At 60.8% G+C, this 17,574-nt stretch overlaps 3 protein-coding genes and 1 long non-coding RNA gene across 8 annotated transcripts; 2 read left to right on the top strand and 2 right to left on the bottom strand.

Moving 5' to 3' along the window:
- Window positions 1-618: 618 nt before the first annotated feature.
- On the top strand, window positions 619-3,651 carry LOC132340388 (high affinity immunoglobulin gamma Fc receptor I-like). Of its 3 annotated transcripts, none has more exons than XM_059871388.1 (7): window positions 619-921; window positions 1,162-1,416; window positions 1,555-1,818; window positions 2,436-2,738; window positions 2,822-2,905; window positions 3,201-3,272; window positions 3,356-3,651. In XM_059871388.1, exons 1-7 carry the CDS (start codon window positions 699-701, stop codon window positions 3,472-3,474), a joined length of 1,320 nt encoding a protein of 439 aa, XP_059727371.1. In that variant the 5' UTR covers window positions 619-698; the 3' UTR covers window positions 3,475-3,651. The 3 variants fall into 3 exon arrangements, with proteins under 3 accessions (XP_059727371.1, XP_059727370.1, XP_059727372.1); XM_059871387.1 differs by having other exon boundaries at window positions 2,819-2,905; XM_059871389.1 differs by lacking the exon at window positions 3,201-3,272.
- A 10-nt stretch (window positions 3,652-3,661) lies between these two features.
- On the bottom strand, window positions 3,662-4,843 carry LOC132340400 (uncharacterized). The gene is made up of 2 exons (XR_009489848.1): window positions 4,446-4,843; window positions 3,662-3,902 (listed from the first exon to the last, which is right to left on the bottom strand). It is a non-coding gene; the product is annotated as an uncharacterized LOC132340400 (long non-coding RNA).
- Window positions 4,844-6,218: 1,375 nt separating this feature from the next.
- On the top strand, window positions 6,219-10,070 carry LOC132340384 (Fc receptor-like protein 2). Of its 3 annotated transcripts, XM_059871380.1 has the most exons (10): window positions 6,219-6,321; window positions 6,983-7,003; window positions 7,092-7,322; window positions 7,558-7,821; window positions 8,324-8,593; window positions 8,683-8,985; window positions 9,069-9,152; window positions 9,502-9,523; window positions 9,614-9,693; window positions 9,779-10,070. In XM_059871380.1, exons 1-10 carry the CDS (start codon window positions 6,273-6,275, stop codon window positions 9,886-9,888), a joined length of 1,434 nt encoding a protein of 477 aa, XP_059727363.1. In that variant the 5' UTR covers window positions 6,219-6,272; the 3' UTR covers window positions 9,889-10,070. The 3 variants fall into 3 exon arrangements, with proteins under 3 accessions (XP_059727363.1, XP_059727362.1, XP_059727364.1); XM_059871379.1 differs by lacking the exons at window positions 6,219-6,321; window positions 6,983-7,003 and having other exon boundaries at window positions 7,010-7,322; window positions 7,540-7,821; XM_059871381.1 differs by lacking the exons at window positions 6,219-6,321; window positions 6,983-7,003; window positions 9,502-9,523 and having other exon boundaries at window positions 7,010-7,322; window positions 7,540-7,821.
- A 3,701-nt stretch (window positions 10,071-13,771) lies between these two features.
- Window positions 13,772-17,373, bottom strand: LOC132340353 (low affinity immunoglobulin gamma Fc region receptor III-like). Its single transcript, XM_059871288.1, has 7 exons — window positions 17,294-17,373; window positions 16,598-16,618; window positions 16,279-16,509; window positions 15,773-16,039; window positions 14,714-15,183; window positions 14,362-14,383; window positions 13,772-14,274 (listed from the first exon to the last, which is right to left on the bottom strand). Exons 1-5 carry the CDS (start codon window positions 17,361-17,363, stop codon window positions 14,828-14,830), a joined length of 945 nt encoding a protein of 314 aa, XP_059727271.1. The 5' UTR covers window positions 17,364-17,373; the 3' UTR covers window positions 13,772-14,274; window positions 14,362-14,383; window positions 14,714-14,827.
- Window positions 17,374-17,574: the final 201 nt, after the last annotated feature.

The following is a 17,574-nucleotide window of genomic DNA, read 5'->3' as shown; positions in this document are numbered from 1 at the left end:
CACACGAGGGTGAGACCTGACCTCGCTTCCTTCCCCTTCATCCGAAGAGCCACCAGCCAGGGGACAGCCACAGCAGCGAGTGACAGCCAGTGCACATGGCTGGGGACACCGGGATGGCTGGGAAGGTGGCACTGCTCCTGTGGGGTGAGTGCCCCTGGGCACGGGCCTGGCACCATGGGGATGGGGAGGGGAGGTGGCACAGGGGGGCTGTGGGGTCCCCTGAGGTTCCCAATGCCAGCAGTGCCAGAGCATGAGGTGACCAGAGCCATGGGGTGGCTTTGGGGACAGTAGAGAGGGGACAGGAATGTGAGGACATTAATAAGGGGACAGAGATTTGGGGAGGCATCATGGGGCTGGTGTGGGTGACCTGGGCCAGCACGGGGTGGCCGTGACGTCCCCAGTTCAGGAGTGTCCACAGTGTCCTTGTGTCCTGCCTGAGCAAGGGCTAGACAAGGTATTTCTGTCCCCAAGGGGTCCATGTCACACAAGGACACTTTAGGGACAGCCCCCAAACCCTGTACCCCGTGTGCCTCTGTCCCTGCGGTGCCACCCCACCCAGCCATGTCCCTTCTCCCTTCCAGCCCAGACCCTCGGCCTCACTGGTGAGTCCTCGGGGGATGCCATGGCCCCACCCCGCTGTCCCCAGCCCCGCGCTGGCCCTGCCAGGCTGGTGTCCCCTGTCACCCACAGGTGCCCAGATGTCCCAGCTCCTCCTGGAGCCCCCCTGGAGGCCGGCGGTGCTGTGGGACCAGGTGACACTGACCTGCCAGGGCTTGGGGACCGCCGGTGACACCACCTGGTACAGGGACGGGCAGCGCTGGTGGCAGAAGGGAGGCGACCATGTCACTGTCACCCTGAGTGGCACCTACACCTGTGACAGACCCGGCAGCGGGCACAGCCCACCTGTGACAGTCTCACACGGTGAGGGGTGTTTGGGTGTCCCCAAGCTGGAACCCACAGGGAACCCGAGGGCTCTGGGTGGGCTCCACTCCATGGGTCACCTCCTGTGTGACCAGAGCCTGTCCCCTGCTCTGGGGACATCCCAGAGCATCCCAGTATGGGGGAACGCCATGTTTGAATTGTGGACCCCTGGTGCTCAGGGTGTGACTCAGTGTGGGGTCCCGGTGCCATCAGCTCTGACAGGACCCCTCTGTCCCCCAGACTGGCTGGTGCTGCAGGTGCCAGTGCGGGAGCTGCTGGAGGGGGACATGGTGACACTGCGCTGCCGGGGCTGGAGGAACCGCACGGTCACCTCGGTGTCCTACCGCGAGAGGGAGAAACTGAGGGAGCCCCACGGTGGGACCGAGCTGTCCCTGTCCCCTCTGCAGCTGCACCACAGCGGCAGCTACAGCTGCAAGGTCCTGGTGGGATCCTGGGTGTTGCATGAGTCAGCACCGGTGACAATGACAGTGCACGGTGAGCACCCCAGAGCACCCCAGTGTGGGGAGAGCTCCGTGTTGGGATTGGGGGTCCCTGGTGATCGGGGTGTGACCCAATGGGGGGATCCCCATGAAAACGGGACCCCCGGTGTGACAGGACCCCCGTGTCCCACAGCCAGGTTAGAGTTGCAGGTGTCGGCGCGGGAGCTGCTGGAGGGGGACACGGTGACACTGCGCTGCCTGCGCTGGCAGAACAACCCGGTCACCGGAGTGCGATTCTATCATGGGGACGAGGAGGTGGGGAGGCCCCTCAATGGGGCCGAGCTGTCCCTGTCCCCTCTGCAGCAGAACCACAGCGGCCACTACAGCTGCGGGGGCCGGGTGGACTCCGGAGTGTCACCGTGGGCACAGTCGGCACCAGTGACAGTGACAGTGCACGGTGAGCACCCCCTCGGCTGGAACTCCAATCTCCTGACACCCCCACAGCCACTTCCCAGCAGACTCAGAGTCACAGTCCTCACCTCCTCTCTCCTTCCCTGATCTCTCCCCGCTGCCGGTGCTGGAGGGTCCCCCCGAGCCCACCCTGGGGTCCCCCTGACTCTCAGCTGCCTCAGCACCCCCAGACCCCTACGGCCCCCAGCCCCCCTCATGCACGTGTTCTACCGGGACAGGCAGGTGCTGGGGGTCCCACAGGTGTCCCCGCAGCTGCTGGTGCCCAGCGTGGGGGTCTCCCACTCAGGGAATTACAGCTGCCAGGTGCGCTCTGAGGGGGGGGCTGTGCGGAAGAGCAGTGCCCGGCTCCGCGTCACGGTGCGCAGTGAGTGCGGGGATGGGCACGGGGAGACCCCAGAGATCCCCCGGATCCCCTGCCTGGGTACGTCCATGTCCCCCTGACTCCATTCTAGGGTCGCTCCACCTCTGCCCTGTGTCCCCTCACCCCTCTGTGGTGTGATCCCACCCCCAACAACCCCCCCACACCCATCCCCCCTGTCCCTGTCCCCCCACACCAGCTGCCAGACCCTCTCTGTGCCCTCAGCCCTGTCTCTGTCCCTGCAGTGCCCGTGGCCAATGCCACCATCACCCCCGGTGCCCTGGCACACCAGGTGTGCGCAGGAGACCCCGTGACCCTGCACTGCTCGGTGCAGGTGGGCTCAGCCCCTGTCACCTTCACCTGGCTGCACAATGGGCAGGAGGTGGCCCGGGGTCCCCTCCTGGAGCTCAGGGACATCGATGTGGGACATTCGGGCACCTACCAGTGCGTGGCCACCAACCAGCTGGGACAGGACGGGCACCGCGTGTTCCGGGCACTCAGCCCTGAGCTGGAACTGGAGGTGACACCTGGCTCACCCTGGGTCACAGGTGGGGTCACACGGGGTCACTGGGGTGTTCAAGACCCCCAGGGTTCAGGGTGACCCTGATCTGTCCCCCTCTGTCCCCAGCAGTGGCTGTGAATGTCGGCAGGACCCTCCTGTTCCTGCTCCTGCTCCTGGCTGTCATCGGGGGCTGTCACTGGTGGCACCGCCAGGGTGGGTGACAGTGCGGGGGGATGGGGGTCCTGGAGTGAGGGGAACCCCCAGAGTGGGGGCAGAGATCAGGGATCCAGTGGGAATTGGGGCTGCCATGGGGATTTGGGGGTCCTGTGGGTGGTTGGGGATGCCGAGGTCCCAGGCAGGTTCAGATCTCCCGGTATCCCCTCGGTCACCCCCTCCCATTTTCCTGGCAGCTGCCAGGAATCCCCCAGAAAGGTGAGTGGGGGTCTGGGGCTGGGACTCCCCTTTCCCCGTCCCCAGACATCACTGAGACCCCCCCTTATCCCCACAGGACCCCCCCAGAGGAGGGGGCAGTGCTGGACCCCCACACCGTTGCCACCGAGTGGGCCAGGGTTGAGTACAGGTTGAAGGGGGGGGGGGGGCAGTGACACGTCACCCACGGGTGTCACCCCCCACCCTGGTCCCCACAACCGGTGTCATTCTCAGGGCCCCCACGGGTGTCCCCCAGCCCTGCCCCACCTCGTGATCCACAAGTGACCAATGTGGAGCTGTCGGGACCCTGCGAGGGACAGCGGGACCCCCGTGACTGCGATGACGTGCTGTGACACTGGGGGACACTGGGGGGCACTGGGGGGCATCGATTCCCCTCAGGGGACCCTTCTTCCTCTTCCCAGCAACCCATGGGGCTGCACTTTTCCTCTCCCAGTGTCAGGGGTCACACAAGCCTTTTCCCTCTTATTGTACCCGAAATTCAGCTTTTGATTAAACTGTGTGAGAAACAAGGCTCACTCATTAAAATTTGTAGTTTTTTAATAAGGGATAAAAGGGACAGTAAGCAGCCTGCTGGGTGCTTGGCAACTGCCAGAGGCACATGGTTAACTACAACAATTCTCCTTACACACCTTTTCATTGCATTGGTTAAATACACACTCAGGAGGGTTGTACACATTCAAACATTCTCTCCAGTTTACATGTTCCGGGAATCATTTGCTTGGTTTGACCCTTGATTCATTTTCATAAAGTCCATGCCATCCTGCAGGGTAAATTGATATATTTTATGTCCTCTCAAGGCCCCCTGTTCTGTGATTTGACACTTCTTGATAAATGAGGGGTCAGAGGTAAATTCCTCTTTGCATTCTTTCTTTTTATTTACTTGCTACTTTTCAATGTGTTCTTATCATACAGGTGAGATCCTCCACCAGTACATTAAATCAACATTGGCTATTTCACAAAATTATCTGAGTTATTCTCACCATTGTCCCTCAGTTACACAAATAAAGGCATTAGCTTCTTCTGCAACAGTTAATGTTATAATACACAACACATTGTCTCTATCTGGATATTTTGGGAGAGCCTAAACTATAATATAGTTATCACACTAAAATATATATTCTACACAGGGATTAGGGTAAAAAGGCTGACAAACTGTAGTGAATCAAAAGCAGTTAAAAAGAGATCACAAACTGTATTATACCAAAATAATTCACAAAAACCAATAGAACAGTGAAAGCCAATGGCTGCACAGTCATTCATAACGGGGAAGGTGCATTGAAGGGTTTCTTTGACTTCTCCTTACCCTGCTCTGATTTTGTCAGCAGTAAATTCAATTCATATCTCTAAGTCCGAGGCAGTTTTACCCGTGACAGGATTTGATAGGTGATCTCTCCTGCTCCTTGTCTCAACCCAGGAACCCTTTGCTCAATTTTCTCTCCCCATCCAGGTGTGGAGGGCAGTGAGAGAGCGGCTGTGGTGGGTGCGGGGCATCCGGGCACTGTCCATCCACGGCAAGGCAGGGAGGAGGAGGAGGGTCCAGGTCAGGCTGCTGAGCAGATTGGTGTGAGATTTGCAGTAGTGCTGAGGCTCTCTCAGTCCCTTACCAAGAGGAACAAATGATCAATTGCTGCATTTCCGGACTGGTTCCCTCACAGCTGCCCCTGCAGGGGGGGTTTCCAGCCAGCCCTGCTCTGAAAACCATCAAAGGCCCTCGCAGAGCCACTGCTTGGGCTCCCTTTGGGGTTTGTGCTTCTTGCAGGGCTGAGCAAACCACAGGCAGGCCTTCTCCCCCACAGAATTCTCACCTCTGCAGCAGCTCTAAAGCTGCCAGAATCAAAGCCAAGAGGACAGGGGGGACCCTGAGATCCTGGCTGCCAGCTGGGGCTGGGCAGAGCAGGGCTGGGCAATGGCCATCTCTGTGCAGTGGGGCTGGGCCAGGGCTGGGCCCCACACTTTCATTGACAGGGGTCCCAAGGATGTGCCACCCCTGGGACAGGTAGCGAGCCAGAAATGTGCAGGCACATTTCCAGAACTGCCACCCCCTGCGACAGGACCCCCCATGCCAGGATGTGTCACCCCATGGGACAGGATCCATCCTGGACAGGACCCCCCGGATGTGCCCCCCAGGACAGAACTACCCCCCTTTCCCATCTGACTCTCAGCACAAACAGCCTCTTCATTCTTGTCCAGAAAAAGGAAAGTGAAAGTGTTGAGGGGGCACAGCCCAACACCTCCATCTCCCAGCCTCCCCACTCTTCCCTGCACCCCCTCCTCCCCATTTTTCCCCTCCCCCGGGATCGCCCAACCCCTTCCCTGCTCAGATGTTCCTCAGGATTGCTGAGCCAGGAGCTGGGGGTGAGGGGACATGGCACAAATGTGAGGAAAATAAGGAAACATGAGAAATAAAGAGACAAATAAGTCAAGGGCAGGGTAGGACACAGAAGCAGAGCTACCCAAGACCCCCAGGTGATGCCTGGCCAGGAAACAAGCACCCTAGGGGGGCTGTGCTGGGCCCTGGGTCACCCAAAATCTGAGGCTCCCCTCTCAGGGAAGGAGCTGAGACCCCTGTGCCCACCCAGCCACTGCCATTCCCTGGCACCCCCATTCCCCTTGCACCACAACCATGGGACCCCCATGGCCTTGGTCTCTCCTCCCTGGGACCCCCATCCCAGGACTGCCATTGCCATCACCACCATTGCCTTGATCCCATCCCATGGGCTGCTCCTTCCCCCACAACCCCTCTTCCCGAGGGTCCCCTTTTTCCCTCTGCTCCCTAAACACTGGCACCCACATGCCATGACCCCAAATCCCTGGGGACCACGTTCCCATGGAAGCCCCATTCCTGAATCCCCCCAGGCATGGAGACCCCAATTCCCCTTGACCCCCATTCTCCTGGACACCCATCCTTGGTTCTCCATGTCCCCTGAGTCCCCCACTCCTGGCAACCCCATGTCCCACCATGTCCCCAGACTCTCCCATCATGTCCCCAGCCTGTGCCAAGCTTGTGGCCACCCTGCCCCCACCAAAGGCCACCTCCACTTGGGGACGGATGTGACCTCGCTTCCTTCCCCTTCATCCGAAGAGCCACCAGCGAGGGGACAGCCAGAGCAGCGAGTGACAGCCAGTGCACATGTCTGGGGACACCGGGATGGCCGGGAAGGTGGCACTGCTCCTGTGGGGTGAGTGCCCCAGGAACGGGCCTGGCACCCTGGGGAGGAGGCACAGGGGGGCTACGGGGTGCCCTGAGGTCCCCAAGGCCAGCAGTGCCAGTCCGTGTTACCCACAGTGGAGCTTGGTGGGACTGGGGATGTGTGGTGGCTTTGGGGACAGGAACAGGGGTCAGGAATTTGAGGATGGGGATGTGGGGACAGGAATGTGGGGAGGGGCACCTTTGGGCTCAGGTAGCTCTGGGGACAGGGACAAGGGAACTGGGATGGAGGGACAAAAGGGGACAAGAACAATGAGGATGTGGCCATGGGGATGGGATGATGGGGATGGGATCTTGAGCTGGTGGGGGGTGACCTGGGCCATCATGGGCTGTGTCCATGGTGTCCTCGTGCCCGGGGTGCCCAAAGTGTCCCCATGTTGTACCTCAGCCCACGGTGGCCTCAGTGTCCCTGTTCCAAAGGTGTCTGTGCCACAGGGATGTGGTGCACGGGTGGCTGTGACACAGACATGTCCCCCTGCCTCGCCAAATCTTTTGGGGACCACCCAGACACACTTACCCACAAGAACTGCTCTCCCCATGGGGACAGTTTGGGGACAGCCCCCACCCTCTCCCCGTGTGCTGCTGTCCCTGCGGTGCCACCCCCACTCAGCCCTGTCCCTTCTCCCTTCCAGCCCAGACCCTCGGCCTTACTGGTGAGTCCTCAGGGGATGCCATGGCCCCACCCCGCTGTCCCCAGCCCCGCGCTGGCCCTGCCAGGCTGGTGTCCCCTGTCACCCGCAGGTGCCCAGACCACCCAGCTCCTCCTGGAGCCCTCCTGGAGGCCGGCGGTGCTGTGGGACCAGGTGACACTGACCTGCCAGGGCTCGGGGACCGCTGGTGACACCACCTGGTACAGGGGTGGGCAGCGCTGGGGGCAGCAGGGACGTGACCATGTCACTGTCACCGAGAGTGGCACCTACAGGTGTGACAGACCCGACACCGGTCTCAGCAACCCGGTGACAGTCTCAAACGGTGAGGGGTGATTGGGTGTCCCCAGCCTGGCAGCCGTGGGGACCCTGAGGGCTCTGGGTGGGCTCTGCTCCATGGGTCATCTCCTGGTGTGAGCAGTGTCCCCTGCTCTGGGGACGTCGCAGACCATACCAGGGCGGGAAGAGTTCTCTCTGACATTGGGTGGCCTCTGGTGCCTCCCGGTGCCATCGTGACCATCCCGACGCCCCTGGTGTGACAGGACCCCTCTGCCCCCCAGAGTGGCTGGTGCTGCAGGTGCCAGCACGGGCACTGCTGGAGGGGGACACGGTGACACTGCGCTGCCGGAGCTGGCAGAACAAACGGCTCACAGACGTGTACTTCTACCGTGAAGAGAAATATCTGATGGGCCCCCAGGATGGCACCGAGCTGTCCCTGTCCCCCCTGCAGCTGCACCACAGTGGCCGCTACCGCTGCCAGGGCCACGTGAGCCATGTGGTGTCACGGTGGAGCACGTCAGAGCTGGTGACAGTGACAGTGCACAGTGAGTGCAAGGATGGGGACAGGGAAGCCTGACAACCTCCGAGGGTCTCCCCACCACTGCCTGAACCCTTCATCCCTCCCTTTACTCCTCCCTGGGTCACCCAAAATTGCCCAAGTCCCTCTTGCTTTCCCCCATGAGTGCCCAGTTCCCCCTGCAGATCCCTCATCCCTCCCTTTGTCCTCCCCAGCCCTCCCTGGATTCCCCACCCCTTCCAAGGTCCCTGCTCCACCCTCTGGTCTCCTTTCCTTCCCTGGGTCCTCCCGCCCATCTCTAAACCCCAAATCATTCCCTGAGTCTCCTCAGCCTCACGTCTGGCTCCCCATCCCTGCCTGGATCTCTCCCCCTTTCCATTGGGTCTCACCATTGTCCCCAGGTCCCACCATGCCTCCCAGGGTCCCCTCCTGCTCACTGGGATCCTCTCTGCTCCCTCCAATCCTCCTCTTTCCCCTCCCGGGTCCCCCACTCCTCCTGGGTCCCCAATCCCTCCTGTGTCCCCCTGCAGGGTTCCCGCCCTCAGGGGTGTCCCTGTCAGCGCAGCCCCCTGAGGGACAGGTGGCACTTGGGGACAGCCTGGTGCTGAGCTGCACAGTAGCCATGGGCACAGGTCCCCTGTCCTTCTCCTGGCACCGGGAGGGCTCGGGGACAACGGTGGGCACCGGCCCCCATCTGGAGCTGCAGCATGTTGGGGACAATGACAGCGGCCAGTACCGGTGCCAGGTCAGCGACGGGGACAGCGTGGCCGAGAGTGACCCCCTGAACGTCACCGTCCTGGGTGAGCGGGACCCTCGGGCTGGGGGTGACCCCACCCACGGCACCCCCATCCCACCTCACCCAACGCCAGCCCTGTCTGTGTCCCCACAGTGCCCGTGGCCAATGCCACCATCACCCCCGGTCCCCTGGCACACCAGGTGCGCCCAGGTGACCGCGTGACCCTGCACTGCTCAGTGCAGGTGGGCTCAGCCCCTGTCACCTTCACCTGGCTGCACAATGGGCAGGAGGTGGCGCAGGGTCCCCTCCTGGAGCTCAGGGACATCGATGTGGGACATTCGGGCACCTACCAGTGCGTGGCCACCAACCAGCTGGGACAGGACGGGCACCGCGTGTTCCGGGCACTCAGCCCAGAGATGGCCCTGGAGGTGACACCTGGCTCACCCTGGGTTACAGGTGGGGTCACATGGGGTCACTGGGGTGTTCAGGACCCCCGGGATGATGGGTGACCCCATTGTGTCCCCCTCTGTCTCTTGCAGTGGCCGCAGGGGTCGGTGGGGCCCTTTTGTTCCTGCTCCTGCTTGTGGGTGTCATTGTGGCCTGGCGCCGTTGGCACCGCTGGGGTGGGTGACAATGGGGGGAGGGTGTTACCCATGGAAGTGTAGAGGTCCCCTGAACTGTGACCTTGTCTGGGGGTCCTGTAGGGTTTGGGGAGGTGCTGGAGGGTCCTGCAGCGATGTTAGGGGTTCTTTCCAGAGTCTTGGAGGTTTTAGGGGCATCTCTGTCACTGGTGGGCTTTGGATTGTTGAGGCTGAGTTGGTTGGGGGCACTGGGATGTTCCTGAATTCTGGGGGGCTCCAGAGATATTTGGGGGTCCTGTGGGGAATTTGTGGCCTCGTGGGGGTTCAGGAATCCTGAGAGGGGTCAGGGCCCTGGGACCCCACAGTCACCCTTCCCCACTTTCCTCTGCAGCTGCCAGGAAGAGCCAGGAAAGGTGAGTGGGGGGCTCAAACCACCCTCTCCCCTTTTACCCAAACCCCCAACAGCTCCCATTCCCTCCCCCACATCCCCTTTATTCCCTCAGGGCCCCCCCGGATCCCCCGGACACCCCAGAGGAGGGGCAGGTGCTGTACACCCACGTCGTGGTCACCAAGAGGGCAGGGGGTGAGTACGGGGGTGACACTCACGGAGGGACACGTCACCCACGAGTGTCCCCCCACCCAGATCCCACAGCCCGTGTCTCTTGCAGTGTCCCCCCGTGCCACCACCCTCCAGGATCCCCAGGTGACCTACGCGGAGCTGCGGGGACACCAGGGGCGACCACGGGAACACGGTGACATCTATGGGAATGTGCTGTGACACTGGGGGGATCTGGGGGGCACTGGGGGTCCCCACCCACGGGCACCAACTCGTGTCTCTGCTGCCACCAAAAACTGCCCCTCTCCCTCCCTGTGGGGGCACAAAGATCCCAAAGGGCTGAGAGAAGAACAATTTCCTGGAACAGCAACAAGAGAGAATAAAACCAACAGCAACAGCAACAAGGTTCAGAGTCCAAATTGTCACACATGGAACGATTTGCTGGGAAAGCCACCAACAAGGAACAAACCTCAGACATTTCCCAAAACCTGGCTGGGCCCTGTGCCTTCCTTGCTCTGACGGATATAGCGGCCTTCACGAGGCTCTGGATTCTCTTCTCCCCTGTCCCAAACCCCTCCTCTGCCCTGTTCCCCACACCAGGATGTCACAAAGGCCCTGTGGGGGTTCTGGACCCTCCCCCTTTTCCAGGGCAGTGGGGATCAGGCCATGGCACAGGGTGGGGTGTCAGAGACAGGAAAAGTTTGATGTCTGGAGACATTTTGGAGCAGCTGTGTGTGTCAGGGGTGGGTCAGGCCTTGCTTTTGGTGAGACAGGGCCCCGTCTGTCCATCAGTCTGTCAGCCATGGCACACTGGGGACAGTGTGACACTCGGCCAGTGCCAGCTTCTGAGTGGCTGGGTGACCAGAAGTGCCAGCTGGGGAGAGGGCCCTTGGTGGCTGAACTGGCTTAAAAGTCAGAGCATGAGGCGGCCAAGTCCCTGACCATGTCTGCTCTTGTGGGTCTGTCCCATCCATGCTGGAACTCAGGAGTTGGCAACTCATTTAAATGAGAAATATCTGCCAAGGAAAGTGGGAACGTTCCTGGAAAGAAAAGAAGACCCATGTGGAAGGACGTGTTTAATTTCAAAGATTCTGGGGCGTCCAGGCCAAAGTGCAGGAAAAGGAATACCAGCTCTTTGCTGGGAAATTTATAAACCAGAAGAGAACCAACAACACAAATCCAGAACTTTCCCTCCCGCTCAGCGCTGTTGGTTTTTGTGGCAGTGATAACCGCGGCCAGCAGGGGGCGCTGCAGGGAGCACTCCCGGCCAGCAGGGGGCGCTGCAGGGAGCACTCCCGGCCAGCAGGGGGCGCTGCAGGGAGCACTCCCGGCCAGCAGGGGGCGCTGCAGGGAGCACTCCCGGCCAGCAGGGGGCGCCCCGGTCGAGCTCCATCCCCTCAGGGGCCATGGCGGCCTCGCACGGGAGGCAGGAGGGGAAATCGCTCCTTTGGCCAACTCACGGGCACCAATCGGTCCCGGCACCACCACCGGCAGCGGGCAGAAGCCGCCAAGGCAGCAGGTTGGATCCCAGTGCCCACTGGCAGCGTAGCAGCGTCCCGGGGCCTGGTACATGCCCTGCCCAACACCCGCGGCCGCTCTCCATGATCCCGGATGGAAGGAAGGCAGCGCCTGACCCCAGGCAGGTCTCGGGCCCACAGCAGCACCTCTGGTGGCTTTACAGCACAATTCCTGCAAAGCCTCAGCCTTTCCCTCAGGTGAGGAGGGCAGGGATGGAGCAGCTTTGGGGACACCTGGAATCCACACTGAGTCACTCCCCACAGCCCCACCGTGGCGGCCAGCAGAACCCCTGCTCGATATTTCCACGCTTTTCCCTCTTATCTGAGGGCCCCAGCCTGAACACAAACATTCTTTCCATTAGGTTCCAGAAGGCTGTCGGTTTTGTGCAAGAATGAGGGTCCCAGGTCAGGCAGTTGAGCAGATTCTTGTGGGATTTGCAGTAGTTTGTGGTTTCTCTCAGTCCCTTACCAAGAGGAACAAAATGATCAATTGCTGCATTTCCAGACTGGTTCCCTCACAGCTGCCCCTGCCTGGGGGGGTTTCCAGCCAGCCCTGCTCTGAAAACCATCAAAGGCCCTCCCAGAGCCACTGCTTGGGCTCCCTTTGGGGTTTGTGCTTCTTGCAGGGCTGAGCAAACCACAGGCAGGCCTTTTTCCCCCACAGAATTCTCACCTCTGCAGCAGCTCTAAAGCTGCCACAATCAAAGCCAAGGGGGCAGAGGGGGACCCTGAGGTGCTGGCTGCCAGCTGGGGCTGGGCAGAGCAGGGCTGGGCAATGGCCATCCCTGTGCAGTGGGGCTGGCCCACGGCTGGGCCCCACCCTTGGGTGGCCACCCCAACCACATCACCCACTCCACAGTACACATCACTGTCCCAACACTAACATCACAATATTTAATCAATAATAGAATCAATCATGTAATATCAATTCATGTAATATCCAGCAAAAGTCAACTTCCATTCACTTGTTTCTCACAATACACACCAGTAAAGAACTGGTATTCCTGTTCCCACAGCTTTGCCTAAAAGCCCCATAATTTCAAAGTTATAACATCTCAGAGAGAAGGGGGTCGTATTTTCCATTCCAAGGGAGGTTCCCACCTTGTTCACCTTCCTTGACAGAGCTGAACAAAGAAACACCATTTCTGCCAGTTTAACCAAAGAGCTGCATTTTTGTCCCAGCAGCAGGGAACCGGGTCCTATGCCCCCTTGGAAGTGGGATGGGGAACAGTAAGCCACCTTACTGGGAGCACTGGGAGGGGGATTGCAGAGCCACTAACACATGGGGGTTAAGAGGAACAAGTCTGATTTGGATTTATGTCTCAACATATGCTACCCATGAGGTGAAAAATGACTCAGTGGGTTGTCCATGTGCTGGGAACCCTGTCCCTGGTGAGGCTTCACACAACAGAAGATCAGGGGAGAGAAAGCTTCAGTGATCGGGCTGTGAGTGACCCCCACTGGCTGGTGGGACAGATGCCTGGGAAAAATGTCTGGGAAAAAATGCCCAGGAAATCGTGCTGTGGGAGGAGCCTTTGGAAATAAAAGCAGCAAACTGTGACACAAGAGGAGCATTTGGTTTGGGTTTCTTGGAGGGATGAGGGGCTTGCTCGGAGGGTCAGCTTGGCCCTCCTCCCCTGTGGGATTCACATTCTCTGAACCTGGGAGAAGCAGTGAGAGAAGCAAAAATGATCCAAACAGTTCTTATCTCATTTTCTGCTCCTGTGCTGTTCACAAGTGGAATGCATTGTGGGGGATTGTTTACCTGAAAGGAGTTGGTGATTGGATTCTGGTGTGAGTGTTTTCATTCACTGACCAATTGAATCCAGGTGTGTGTTTGTGTCGGGGCTGATGGCTGACAGTCATGAGATTGTGTGCAGTGGAGTGCAGCTGAGTGCTTGGCAGATTCTGTTCAGAGGTAATATAATATAGTATAATAAAGTACTTAATTAGCCTTGTGATAAGATGGAGTCAGATGCATCATTCCTCCTGGACATCAGGCAAAAATATCACTGATGCTGCTCCATGCCCTTGCCTTTTCTTCCCTGTGGTCCTTCTTCCCTGTCCACACCCGTTCTTCCCTGCTTTTGCTGCTTCCCCGAGCCAGCTCACTCCTGCTCCTCCTGGACGTTCCTTCATTGGCTCCCCGACGGAGTGGATGCTGCCTGCACCCACCCCCCTGCTGCCTCTGCCACGTTTCCCCTGCTGCCCACAGCAGCGAGCCTGCTGCACCTGCCCACCACAGCACCAGCCCACGGCAGCCAGCCCAGAGCCAGCAGTGCTGCAGCACCAGCCCGCAGCCAGCCCGCAGCAGCCAGTCTGCAGCCATCGCTGGCCGATGCCAGAGACACGCAGGTGCCATCCTTGGAGATCACACCCAGCCACTCACAAAGGCCATGTGGGCTGGCTGTGGCTTGCAGCACACACACTCCATCTGCCGAGCTGATGCCCACAGAGCGCCCGGGCTTCTTGTGGTAACGCTGTCCCTGTCCTCTGTTTCTCTCTCTGTCCTTTTCCCTTTCTAGTCCCTTCTCTCCCCCTTTGGTAAGAACACTTACCCTCCTTCATCAAGAAACAGTGCTCAGATATAATATAGCCATGTTTGTGCTTCATTTTCATCTGAGAAACCTTTCAGAAGGAATCCTCCCCAACTCCCCCTTTTACAGCGGGATGGGACAGGGGTAGTGGGAGGGGGGATGGGGAAGCCCTGGCTGTACTGCAAGCACCGTGGGGAGAGAATGGGGCAGTCACTGCGGGTACTTGGGCACTGGGATGGGGCTGGGGAGGCCCTGCAGGTACGAGCAAAGGGGTGGGGGAGCCCTTGGGGGTAGTGGGAGAGGAAATGGGGAGCAGAGGGTGCCCTGTGTAGCCTCCCCCTGACCCATGACCACCTCCCTTGGAAGGATGGGCAAGCACAGGAGCCATGGAGGGAGCACCCCCAGTGTCACCCAGTGCCTCCCGCTTCCCAGAGCATCACAACTTCTGGTGTAGATTGTCATAGATGTCCCTGGGTTCCCACAGTTGCCATTGCAGCTCCATGTACGTCGCCTGAGGATCCTCCACTGAGGGTGCCAGGGGCTCTGGGGGTGCCCTGTGGGAATAAGGGGGTGTGTGGAAGGGGATGGGAGGTGCTGGGGGTTTGGGTAAAAGGTGTGTCATGGCTGGAGCCTGCACTCACCTTTCCTGGTGCTTCCTGGCATCTGCAAAGGAAAACTGGAGGGGTGACTTTGGAGACCCAGGGGCCCCCATCCACCCTTGGGAATGCTGAACCACCACCGGACATACAATCCTCCCCAGGCCCCCCTAACAACCAGTGCCCCCAGAACCCCGAGCCTGGCAGGGAGGGAGACCCCTGATAGAACCCCCAATATCCCTGCATGACCCTCCAACACCTCCCCAGGGCTCTGACCCATGGTCACTGGGGCTCAGCCTCTGCCAAGCCAGGGGCTGTTTGTGCTGCCCTGTGCCCTCCTCTCTCTGGGGCTTGTCCCATCCCTCTCCATGACCTCTGTGCCCCCATTGTCACCCACCCACATGGTGCCACCGGTGCCTGGCCACAATGACACCCACGAGCAGGAGCAGGAACAAAAGGGCCCCACCGACCCCTGTGGCCACTGTAAGAGATAGAGGGGGACACAATGGGGTCACCCATCATCCCGGGGGTCCTGAACACCCCGGGGACCCCGTGTGACCCCACCTGTGACCCAGGGTGAGCCAGGTGTCACCTCCAGGGCCATCTCTGGGCTGAGTGTCCGGAACACGCGGTGCCCGTCCTGTCCCAGCTGGTTGGTGGCCACGCACTGGTAGGTGCCTGAATGTCCCACATCGATGTCCCTGAGCTCCAGGAGGGGACCCCGAGCCACCTCCTGCCCATTGTGCAGCCAGGTGAAGGTGACAGGGGCTGAGCCCACCTGCACCGAGCAGTGCAGTGTAACGTTGTCACCTGGGTGCACCTGGTGTGACAGGGTCCTGGGGGTGATGGTGGCATTGGCCACGGGCACTGTGGGGACAGAGACAGGGCTGAGGGCACAGGGAGGGGCTGGCATTTGGTGTGGGGGGACAGGGACAGGGGGATGGGTGTGATGGGGGATGTCGGGGATGGGGTCACAGCATAGAGGGGTGAGAGGACACAGGGCAGAGGTGGGGGAACACAAGAAAGGAGTCAGGGGGACATGGACATACCCAGGCAGGGGATCCGGGGGATCTCTGGGGTCTCCCCGTGCCCATCCCCGCACTCACTGCACACTGTGACGCGGAGCCGGGCACTGCTCTTCCGCACAGCCCCCCCCTCGGAGCGCACCTGGCAGCTGTAATTCCCCGAGTGGGAGACCCCCACGGAGGGCCCCCAGCACCTGCCCGTCCAGGTAGAACACGTGCAGGAGGGGGGCTGGGGGCCGCAGGGGGCTGGGGATGCTGAGGCAGCTGAGAGTCAGGGGCGACCCCTCGGTGGGCTCGGGGGGACCCTCCAGCACCGGCAGCGAGAAGAGCTCTGGGAAGGAGAGGGGAGGTGAGGACTGTGACTCTGAGTCTGCTGGGAAGTGGCTGTGGGGGTGTCAGGAGGTTGGAGCTCTAGACATGGCGGTGCTCACCCTGCACTGTCACTGTCACTGGTGCCGATTCCCAAAACTTCTCTAACGCCCAGAGTTCCAACCAGCCCTTGCTGTGGTAGCTGCCGCTGTGGCTCAGCTGCAGAGGGGACAGGGACAGTTCGGTGCCATCGCGGAGTCCCCCCAGTTCCTTCCACTCATGGTAGAAAGACACCCTGGTGACCATGTTCTTCTGCCAGGCCCGGCAGCGCAGTGTCACCGTGTCCCCCACCAGCAGCGCCCGCGCCGGCACCTGCAGCACCAGATTGTCTGAGGGACAGAGGTGTCCTGTCACACTGATGGCACCAGGACCCATCACTGGGTCACACCCAGGGCACCAGTGGCCTCCAATTCTAACACGATGTTCCCCCACATTGGGATGTTCTGGGATGTGCCCAGAGCAGGGGACAGGCTCTGGTCACACAGGAGGTGACCCATGGAGGAGAGCCCACCCAGAGCCCTCGGGCTCCCCGCAGGTGCCAGGCTGGGGACACCCAAATTGCTCTCACCGTGTGAGACTGTCACGGGGGGGCTGCGCCCGCTGCCGGGCCTGTCACAGGTGTAGGTGCCACTCAGGGTGACAGTGAGGCAGTCGATTCCCTGCTGCAACCAGCGCTGCCCGTCCCTGTACCAGGTGGTGTCACCAGCGGTCCCTGAGCCGTGGCAGGTCAGTGTCACCTGGTCCCACAGCACCGCCGGCCTCCAGGGGGGCTCCACGAGGATCTGGGTGGTCTGGGCACCTGCGGGTGACAGGGGACACCAGCCTGGCAGGGCCAGCGCGGGGCTGGGGACAGCGGGGTGGGGCCATGGCATCCCCTGAGGACTCACCAGTGAGGCCGAGGGTCTGGGCTGGAAGGGAGAAGGGACAGGGCTGGGTGGGGGTGACACTGCAGGGACAGCGGCTCACGAGTTACAGGGTGTGGGGGCTGTCCCCAAACTGTCCCCATGGGGACAGCAGTTCTTGTGGGTAAATGTGTCTGGGTGGTCCCCAAAAGATTTGGCAAGGCAGGGGGACATGTCTGTGTCACAGCCACCCGTGCACCACATCTCTGTGGCACAGACATCTTGGCAACAGGGACACTGAGGCCACCGTGGGCTGAGGCACAACATGGGGACACTGTGGGCACCCTGGGCACGAGGACACCATGGACACAGCCCATGCTGGCCCAGGTCACCCCCACCAGCTCATGATCCCGTCCCCGTCATCCCATCCCCATGGCCACATCCTCACTGTTCTTGTCCCCTTTTGTCCCTCCATCCCAGTTCCCTTGTCCCTATGCCCAGAGCTACCTGAGCCCAAAGGTGCCACTCCCCACATTCCTGTCCCCACATCCCTATCCCCAAATTCCTGCCCCATGTTCCTGTCCCCAAAGCCACTCTACATCCCCAGTCCCACCAATGTCCGCTGTGGGTAACACGGACTGGCACTGCTGGCCTTGGGGACCTCAGGGGAACCCCACAGCCCCCCTGTGCCCCCTCCCCTCCCCATCCCCAGGGTGCCAGGCCCGTGCCCAGGGCACTCACCCCACAGGAGCAGTGCCACCTTCCCGGCCATCCCGCTGTCCCCAGCCATGTGCACTGGCTGTCTGTGCATGCTGCTGTGCCCACCGCTGCCCTGGCTGGCGGCTCTTCGGATGAAGGGGAAGGAAGCGAGGTCAGGTCTCGCCCTCGTGCGTAGGTGGCACCTGGTGGGGGCAGGGTGGCCACAAGCTGGGCACCGGAAGGGGACGAGCTTGGGTGTGAAAAGGTGGGACATGGGGTTCCAAGGAGGGGGGTCTCAGGGTGTTTTGGGAGCCAGGAATGGG

Source organism: Haemorhous mexicanus, chromosome 31 (genome assembly GCF_027477595.1).
Source record: "Haemorhous mexicanus isolate bHaeMex1 chromosome 31, bHaeMex1.pri, whole genome shotgun sequence".
Lineage (NCBI taxonomy): Eukaryota > Metazoa > Chordata > Aves > Passeriformes > Fringillidae > Haemorhous > Haemorhous mexicanus.
This window is presented reverse-complemented; position numbering and strand designations above follow the sequence as displayed.

What these genes read in the sequence shown, in the direction of transcription:
- LOC132340388 (XM_059871387.1), top strand. Translation starts at nt 699, where the DNA reads ATGTCCCAGCTCCTCCTGGAGCCCCCCTGGAGGCCGGCGGTGCTGTGG. An exon ending in ACCTGTGACAGTCTCACACG is followed by an intron (nt 922 to 1,161) that starts GTGAGGGGTGTT and finishes TCTGTCCCCCAG; the next exon opens with ACTGGCTGGTGCTGCAGGTG. An exon ending in TGGGCCAGGGTTGAGTACAG is followed by an intron (nt 3,273 to 3,355) that starts GTTGAAGGGGGG and finishes TGTCATTCTCAG; the next exon opens with GGCCCCCACGGGTGTCCCCC.
- LOC132340384 (XM_059871379.1), top strand. Translation starts at nt 7,019, where the DNA reads ATGCCATGGCCCCACCCCGCTGTCCCCAGCCCCGCGCTGGCCCTGCCA. An exon ending in TGGCTCACCCTGGGTTACAG is followed by an intron (nt 8,986 to 9,068) that starts GTGGGGTCACAT and finishes TGTCTCTTGCAG; the next exon opens with TGGCCGCAGGGGTCGGTGGG. An exon ending in GCGCCGTTGGCACCGCTGGG is followed by an intron (nt 9,153 to 9,501) that starts GTGGGTGACAAT and finishes TTTCCTCTGCAG; the next exon opens with CTGCCAGGAAGAGCCAGGAA.
- LOC132340353 (XM_059871288.1), bottom strand. Translation starts at nt 17,363, where the DNA reads ATGCACAGACAGCCAGTGCACATGGCTGGGGACAGCGGGATGGCCGGG. An exon ending in GGTGGCACTGCTCCTGTGGG is followed by an intron (nt 16,619 to 17,293) that starts GTGAGTGCCCTG and finishes TCTCCCTTCCAG; the next exon opens with CCCAGACCCTCGGCCTCACT. An exon ending in AGTGACAGTGACAGTGCAGG is followed by an intron (nt 15,184 to 15,772) that starts GTGAGCACCGCC and finishes CTGTCCCCACAG; the next exon opens with TGCCCGTGGCCAATGCCACC.